The 8,965-nt window shown below is 53.5% G+C and overlaps 1 protein-coding gene across 1 annotated transcript; it reads right to left on the bottom strand.

Annotated features, from left to right (window-relative positions):
* Positions 1-640: 640 nt before the first annotated feature.
* On the bottom strand, positions 641-2,304 carry LOC126334501 (proline-rich protein 36-like). The gene is made up of 2 exons (XM_049996849.1): positions 1,770-2,304; positions 641-1,281 (listed from the first exon to the last, which is right to left on the bottom strand). Exons 1-2 carry the CDS (start codon positions 2,302-2,304, stop codon positions 641-643), a joined length of 1,176 nt encoding a protein of 391 aa, XP_049852806.1.
* Positions 2,305-8,965: the final 6,661 nt, after the last annotated feature.

Genomic DNA, 8,965 nt, shown 5'->3' with positions numbered 1-8,965 from the left:
TGCAGGGCGTCTAAGTCGATATCGAAAACCACTGGGACATGATTAGAAGACAGAACCGTCCTCGTCGTGGCGGTGATCTGATGAGGGATGCCCTTGACGACTGCGATGTCGATGATATCCGGGAGGCCACGGGCAGGGAAGATTGTCGGATCGTACGGCCCCACCACAAGCGCATTGTGGCGTTCTGCTACCCGGAGCAGGCAGCGGCCAGCGGCATTGGTGATCCTGGAGTTCCAGGTTTACTATTGAAGTCCCCGGCGACGAACACCTGCCCCCTCAAGGAGAGCAGAGCATCGATGTCAGCAGGGTCCAGTGGACGAGACGGCGGCCGATAGGCAGCGACGAACGTGATGGCGCCCGCCGAGGTGTGAACGACGACACCAGTGGCCTCCAGGGTTGCCAGTGGTGGAAGTTGTATCACGTGATGACGAATGCCATTGAGGACGTAAACGGCTGTCCCACCGCCCGCCGTCAGTCGATCGGTGCGATAGCTGGAGTAGTTGGCCGCCCTGACGTCAACCCCAGGCTTCAGGTTTCGTTGATAAGGCAGACGTCGACGGCTTCATCTCGAAGAAATTGGCGAAGTTCACCAGCTTGAGTGCGGACGCCGTTGGCATTCCACGCGACGACCGTGAGCCTTCTAACGCTGCCCATGGTGCAGCTGGTGAGTGTTGACAGCGGTCGGGGCCGGAGAGGCCAGCGGCACTGCAGCGGTGAGTTGCTGCGACAGGGCTTCAATCAATTTCGTAGCACTGGTCACTAAGGCAGTGAGCTGCGCGACGAGGTTGGCCAGGTCAGCGGTGGAGGCAGCCGGCGTGGCCCCGTCGCTGGAAGGGGGAGGCGTGGCTGACTCGCTTGGAGAGTCCACCTGGGGCTGCTCGACTGACGGTGCTGAGCGCTGGGTACCCACGGGGCGCTGACCCCCGCGCAGGCGATTGGCGGGGCGTGGTCTGGCCGACGGCCCGGGAGAGACAGTACCCGCGTCCGCCACTAGCAGCTGTGGTGGAGGCGCAGGAGCCTCAGGTATCGGCACGCCATCCGACGCGGCAGGAGCAGGAGCAGCCGACGCAGCCGGGACGGTGAGGGCGCCCCCTGACGCCGCCGCGAAAGAGACGCCGGGCCGTCTCGTTGCTGGCTTCTTCGGATGTGGCGCTGGTGTTTGGCCACGTTGGCGAGCGATGGCACGCTTCCACACCTCACACCCACGATAGCTGGGCACGTGAGCACCGCCACAGAGTGCACAAGTTGGCTTCTCAGTGGGCGGACGGGGGCACGCACTTCCTGCGTGGGCGCCGGCGCATTTAACACATCTGTCCGGCATAGAGCAGTGGCGCGCGACGTGATTGATCCCCTGGCAGCGAAAGCACTGCACAGGGCCTCTCCTGGAGCGAAGATCTTCGGTCTGAACCGGAACGTCGGCGACCCGGGTAAATTGGTATAGTATGCGGTTCTCCACGGTTTCGGAGCAGACGACCAGGAAGAGCGGCATATCATCGCGCGATTTAGGAGACTTCATCTTCACGACTGCCCGTATGTAGAAGCCCAGGTCAGCGAGTTCGCGATGCAGGTGATCGGCTTCCATGTTGAATGGGAGGTCCCGGATGACAATCTTCAAGACTTTGTCAGGTGCGGAAGCGTGGGTATAGAACGGGATACCACGCTCAGACGCCTCCTGAGTGACCCGGCGATAGTCGTCAGCAGTTCGGAGTGTGACCCTGTACAGGTCTCGTCCGGCAGGCTTCACAGTATACACGGCCGTTGCCAGTTGCGCAACAACTTCTGCAGTTCCCCATAGGGAGGCCGAAAATGGAGGACCACCGACGGGAGATGGGAGTCTTTCTTTGGCGCAGGATCGCGCGGCAGTTGGTCCGGCGCGTCAGCGAGCGCGTCGAATGAATTGGCGACGGCAGTTGGAAGCGTCGTCGATGACTGCATGCGTCTTGCAGTGCGCCGGGCCGGGACAAAACCATCAGCGTCAGGGGCGAAATCTTGCTTGGCCCTCTTCTCGATCGGCGAGCTGCGAACAGCGGACGTCGCGGCTGTTGCCCTCCTCTTCTGTTTCCCACTTCGTCCGCGTGGCTGAGGGGCGGTGGAGCTCTCATCTTCAGAATCGGGGAGCGGAACAGACAGCGCTGTCTTCAAAGTTTCCGGAGCTGTGTCCACCAAATCCATAGCCATAGCACTGGTCGTCATAAGTGGGGGGCCAGATGGGGCCGCCGACGGCGCAAGCGCGGCCGGACGGCGATCTGCCACACCCTTCGCGTCGCTAGCAAGCGCAGGTACGTCCTTCTCGCGGCTGCACATCTCAGCGACTCGTGCGTGCGTGCGGTGGGTTCGGTCGCGGCGGCGGCCGGTTTAAATACCCTCCGCCCGCGGCGCGCTCCCTCCGCCGTCCGCGCCCCGTGCCACGGTAGCGCGGTGGAACAGATTGCGACGGCGTCGTCACACGGAGGACAGAGCCATCACACCGACGTCATCTCAGACGCGACATGTTTGATCGCCGAAATATTGTGCCCGTTGGACACTATAGACCGGCAGTACACCCGTGGATATTTTGATTATCAAATACGCCGGGAGAAACTCAAGAATCATATTTGGTTACTGTTTCAGTGGTTTGCAATCCCTCGTGTTAATCCCTGGCCATAAGTTTCAGTCTGTATCCCCCACTTACGTTCGATGCTGACTTGTTAGTCCAGAACATGCATGTGAATCCAATTGCCAAGACTCAAAGATAGTATTTAAAGTAGACTGGCGAGGCAGTGAGAACTTGAATCGAGGTGCGGAGCCTGCCATGGTGATCCGTGCACTTGTGTAAACCGCCGTGCCAATGTATACTCTGTCCCACCGCATGTTGGCGGTTTTGGGATCCTTTGTTAGTAAGGGCATGTTATTTAAGATTCGTTACAAGTCCCTAACCCTCCCGAGGAGCAGAGGGGTTTAGGCCTTTGTCATGTTCAGAACAGAGCGAAGGCCCCGTCCGTCAGCTGTCACCTGCACCTGTGGAGACGAAGCCCGACGTGCTTCACAAGTCTCTTACTGGAGAACCTTACGACCCGCCTCACTCACACCCCCTGTGACGATATCGGACACACCAGCACCCTTCTTCTCCATTAGCCAATTCTTCCTTGAATCAAGCTACATCCACACCTCACTACTACCAACATGCTTGATGACGACGAGGGCGATATATACTGCCATGCAACTGGACGCTGAATGTGACTGAAAGCAAACACCCCACTACAAAGTGGCGTGCTGTGTGGCAGTTAGTGAATGCCACCACCATTGATACTGACATGCAATCTTCATGGTGTATAACTGTTAAAGGGAAACAGTTGTGCCAGTCCCGCCTACATCACATCCACCTCGCCGACTCACTATTGTGTGCCACATGTCAAGTGCTTCACACGGATGAACATCGTTTCGAATGCGGCTCGGCAAAGGACTTTCGGTATTTGGTGCGCCAGATGTTGACTTTTCTCACACGCACGACTCCCAACGGGGTAATTACACGATGACTTCGTTTCCCAGATGGGTTGTATTTCCCAAGAGCAAAAACGAACTCTTTTGCGTGGATTAGCGGCCACGCTGTTCACTACCTATCCGGCAAAGGCGAAAATACTGTACCCGATTTTTGGTACTACCTAAACGAAAGACACTGTGCGATCGTTAACAACTCTAAATACAGACATTTTTTCTAATTTTCTTTGGAGCGCATTCCATAGCCCGCCTCGCAGCTGGATTATCCATGACTTGTTAACCTTCGAACCTCTTTCCAGTTCCTTTTTGTTAATGAGATAGAATAAATAACGGATACAACACAGTGGCGATACGGTAGTCATCGGAAAATCCGCAGTGGGCTATAGCATGGAGCATCCTTATGTCGTAAAGGGACGACTTTTATTATTCTGGTTACGTCGCCGAAAAGGAACGGCATTCCTTTATCCATTTTTGTAAAATAAAAAAAGAAGGGTAGCGTCTAAAAAGAAAGGAAAAAAGGTAAGGCGACTTTTCGCGATAAGCTGGAAATCCACTTTTGAGTCCCGGTCCAAAAAATAAAAAATAAAAAAAATAACAAAATAAAAAGAAATGGGTGGCTTAGTGGTTAACGCATCTGCCTCGTAAGAAAGAGACCCGGATTCGATTCCCGGCCCTCGTACAAATTTCCACTCGCCGTTTCCGTCTATATATATAAAATCATACTTATGTGGGATGAACAAAGATTCTGGAATTGTGTCATTTCCTTTGTATGCTCCCAGTAGGTTTGATCATTATGCAAGTATTGTGGAGATACCTCTCGTACTCCTGGAGGGAACACGAAGCCCTTTTCGAGAAGCGCTGTTGAGGAAACTTAGAGGACCGGCATTAGAACTGGACTGTAGATCGACTGTAATGCCGTCAGCGTAAGCTTGATTCAGCCTTCAGCGACGCAGCGGTTCGGACGGTGTTCACTTCCCTGCCGCACGTCTGAGCGAGAGGTGTTTACGTTGAGTGTGTAGCGGTGTGCCGCGGTAATGCATAGAACGAGTCGTGGCCTTGTCGTTCCGCAAATCGACACATATATTTATTTTTTTTGTTAACGAATATGCTCGGCCGAAGGCTTACGAGATCGAACGTTATTTAGGGGACGAGTTAAAAACCGAATCTGACGTTCTAGTTGGAATACACTTATGAACAGTCAGCAGCGTGGTCTATGTCATGTTAATCAGTGAAGCGGCATGTGACGAACTACTACTCCGACTCCTACAAGGACTCCGTTTCCGTCATTCGGACGGAAATGTTGGAGCGGTTGCAGTTGAACACTCCGGCATGGGACAACGAACGATCCGCGTCTTAGAGCTTCCATTCGAACAGCCAGAATAATTGGTGACAGACGCCGTACGTCCTTACGGAACGGTCCAATCCCCTGTGTCTGAAAAATGGGCGAGTTTCAAAACTTATCCTGCCCTCAATGGCGTCGGACAGATAGCGATAGAACTCCGAAAACACGTTCCGTCATACCTGTACGTCACTGGTTCAGGGAGATTGTCATCTATGACGGACTACCAAGGACGTGCTCTGGGTGTGTGAAGGACGGACACGTCCGTTCTGAGTGTGCTCAACGAAGGTTGTTGCAGCTGCTCAACGAAGGTTGTTGCAGCTGCCACGGGATGAATCCCCCTCTCACACCGCGTCCGACTGTGCTCCCCATGACCTATGTCGCCGCATTACGCGATGACGTAGGCTGTGAGACAGAAACGCACCGAAACACACACACAGAGGCAGGTCGAGGCGAGCCACGGAAGGACGACGTTGCTCTGGACCGCGTGCACCAGTCGCAGGGCGCTCCCTCTTCGGTGCCGCTTGCGGCCCCTTCAGATAAGGCACTTACAGACGTCGATATTGCGACGTCACTCAATTCCGACGCCCCCCCACGAACAACTAGAAACCGTGCTGACCTCTGATTCAGAGGCCCGTTTTCTGGCCGGCAAGGAACACAGCGATGACCAAAACGCCGGAAGAAGCGCCGCCTCGCGGTGCAAAACGACCAATCTGATCCAGCAGGCAATTCTGAGGCGTTCTCGGGTACAGAGCAGACAACCATGGAAATAGAAAAACCGTTTATCGTGGGTGCAAGGGTGGCCAGCGGGACGGCGACACGACCTTCCGATGACGATGCTCCAGAAACAGCGGAAGACAATGTAACTTTTAATTCGTCTTGATTGCAAAATGTTTATTCATATGACCGGTTTTGGTTCCTTTAGCACCATCTTCAGATCTGATATTTCGGTTACAGGAGTAACCCGTCCAAATATAGCAACTTTCACATGCTGCGTCACACCAGCATGGGAAAGTTGCTGTATTTGGACGGGTTACTCCTGTAACCGAAATATCAGATCTGAAGATGGTTCTAAAGGAATCTAAACTGGTCATATGAATAAACATTTTGCAATCAAGACGGATTAAAAGTTACATTGTAAAATCACTGATTGCGGCTATCCTATCAGACATTGTCTGTTTCTGCAAACGGCGGAGGAGTTCGATCGACGGCAACATGCTATCGAGGAGGCTGCGGCGCCTACGACGCACGACAATTATAGGGACTGGTCAGAAGAGCCAGATAATGCCGGAGGAACTGCTCCCACACACTCGGAATAATGGCAGACCATGTGAGGAGATGGCGGGGAGGTCAGTAAGAAAGCAGCCTGTGTACGGAAGAAAGACCCTATCCGAGAAGCTTGCTGCATGGCTGTCAACGCAGATAAGGCACCTTTCGGTCGCTCAGTTAATATCAATAGCACTGGGACGTCGGTGAAAATCATGATGCTCAGTGACCTGATAAAGGCTTCAGATTTAGTCATAGCGCTATTACAGGAAGTTCGGGTGCTTCCTCCCTCGGGCTTTAGCGGCTAGGACGAGAGAGGCGTTGGCACAGAGGTACTGTTAAAGTAAGGGACACGTGCAGACAAAGTGGAGTATTTGCCTTCTGCCCGTGGTACGGCCGTGACCACAGGTGGAATACCTTTGATCAGTATATTCGCACTGTCAGGCTCTGATAAGAGAAGGGAAAGAGCATATTTTTACCCCCATGAGGTTACACCGTTGTTTCAGGGACGATTCGATGCTTGCATAGTCGGAGGAGATTTTAATTGTGTGCTCGACAGAAAGGACCAACATCCTAACTACACTCCTAGCCAAGAACTTCGGGAGCTGGCCCATGATATGGAATTAGTCGATACGTGGGACCTGACGTATCGCAACCAAGCAGAATATACATTATTTACGAGCCACTAGGCGAGCCGTTTGGATCGGATCTACGCTTCCAGGGCGTTACCGATGTCGAAGGTGCGCGCAGAAATATGGCCGACAGCGTTTACAGACCACGAGGCATATATTTGTACGGTTAACCTTGATAGACAGCAGGTATGGAGACGGAGGGATAATAGGAAAATGAACTTCTCCCACCTGCGTGATGCAGAATGCCGGCGCATGGTGGAGGAAGCGTAGCATGGCTGCCTTCGTCGACGAAACCGTTATGGTTCTGTCCAGCAGTGGTGGATCGAGTGTGCGAAGCCAGCTTCACGGAGGACGTTAGTAGGTTACGGGAAGGAGGTTTCTCAATGGCAGCGCACGATCACTGACTTTTACTCTACGGCTCTCCGGGAACTGTTAGGTCAACCACATACTCCAGACGGTCGTCCACCGTGTCAAGGCGAAGCTGGTAAAACTTGCGACGCTAAGGATGGCGGGTATGAAGAAACGCGCGAGGTCGCAGGGTGACTGCCCAGAGAGTTTCCCTCGAGGCATTATGTGATAAAGAAAAGAAGAAGAAGACGAAGGACGTTAATTCATGTGTTCGATCTCGGCGATGGCCGTCGCTTTTCAACACAAAGGGGCATAGCACAGGCGTTCACGGATCATTTTAGCAGATTCTATGCGAGCAACGGGCAGGACCAGAGGGAGCTGGAGAAAGTCCTTGAAGAGATCCCAGTCGAGACGCATGTGAACAGGGAAGCGGGCGTGTTATCTGAAATTACGTGTGAGCAACTGGAGGAAGCGATTACACGAGGTGCCTGCAACAGGTCCCCAGGTCCAGACGGATTCGCGTGGGAATTTTACCGTGCCTTTGTGGCCATTATGATACCGATGTGGTTATGCATGTTTAATGAGCTTGTGCAGCAAGAAGTACCGGTTCCCATTAAATTCACGGAAGGACTCATTATACCGTAGCCCCGTGGTCGTTAACCCTCCTTAATAGTGACTGCAAGATCTTTGTGCGCATACTGGCAGCCGTACCAAAACGTCACTGGTGGATCGAAAACATGCCGATCAGACCTTTCTTGGCGGCATCAGTAATGTCCATGCAGCCTTGTGAGACTATCGTGACTTCGTCGCCCTCGCGCCTGCAAGCCGCCTCCGGGGGGGGGGGGGGGGGGGGGGGGGCGGGGCGACTAGTTGCTGTAGATTTCGATCATGCCTTGGGTAGAGTGGGCCATGTGGTGTACCTGGCGGTGGTGATTGATTGATAGGATGGGTGTCTCGCCAGTTTTGACCACTCCAGTGATGCGGCTGTTGCACGGCGCCACCTCATTGACTGTGATCAGCTGAGTATTTTAAGATCTCAAGGTCACTCAGGCAGGGTTGCCCTTGTTGATCCTCCTATATGCGATCTCCTTAGAACCGTGCCACTCAACCTTCGCCGCAGTCATTCAAATGCAGAGCGTATGACATTAATTCCTCGTCTCCAGAATGAGGGGAGACTAAATCAACACTGGATAGGCTACAGACGTACGGGATGGCAGCTGGCAGCGAGGTCAACTTCCCAAAATCACAATTCATGCATGTGGGGCGTGGACTGGAACTAGGAACGAAAGGATCCTTACTTGTGGTGCAAACCCTTCGCCGTTTGGTTATCACCTTTGATAAAGAGACGGCGGAAACGCCTGCGGACGACTACCGACGGCTGTTATTCAGAGTCCGCACGTCAGTGTGGCTGTACGCACTAGGTCGATGGATATGCTGCAGCGAGTGTTACTCGTCAACCTTTGTCTCGCGCCCATGATGTGCCACCTGAAACACCTTCTCCTCATGACGCGCACGATGGCTATGGGGATTCAAGCGGATTTTGGGCACTATGTAAGCCTGGGGACAGCTCTTTAAGGTACAGTTCAACACACTTACCCTCCCAGCGCAAGAAGGGGGCGTTCGATTGTGAACGTGCACGAGAAGGCGCGTGCCATGTATATTAATACTATGCTAAAACGGTGGCGCAACAGGAATGACTCGCTTACGGGGACGACCATCAAAGCACTAGTACCAACATCGCATTTTCCTCCGGTCAGTGTCGGCCATACATCGCCAACCTTAACGTATGTGCGCACGTTCATCGTTGAACACTGTCGGGACGTCGGTAAAAGCTGTCGAACGTAACTGTCTACATCGATGGACGTGTACCACCTGCTTGTTCGACAGATCACCCGGAACAAGG

The sequence above is a fragment of the Schistocerca gregaria genome, unplaced genomic scaffold, assembly GCF_023897955.1.
Source record: "Schistocerca gregaria isolate iqSchGreg1 unplaced genomic scaffold, iqSchGreg1.2 ptg001876l, whole genome shotgun sequence".
In the NCBI taxonomy this organism is placed as follows: domain Eukaryota; kingdom Metazoa; phylum Arthropoda; class Insecta; order Orthoptera; family Acrididae; genus Schistocerca; species Schistocerca gregaria.
Note: the sequence above shows the minus strand (reverse complement) of the source record. Positions and strands in the feature narration are given on the sequence as shown.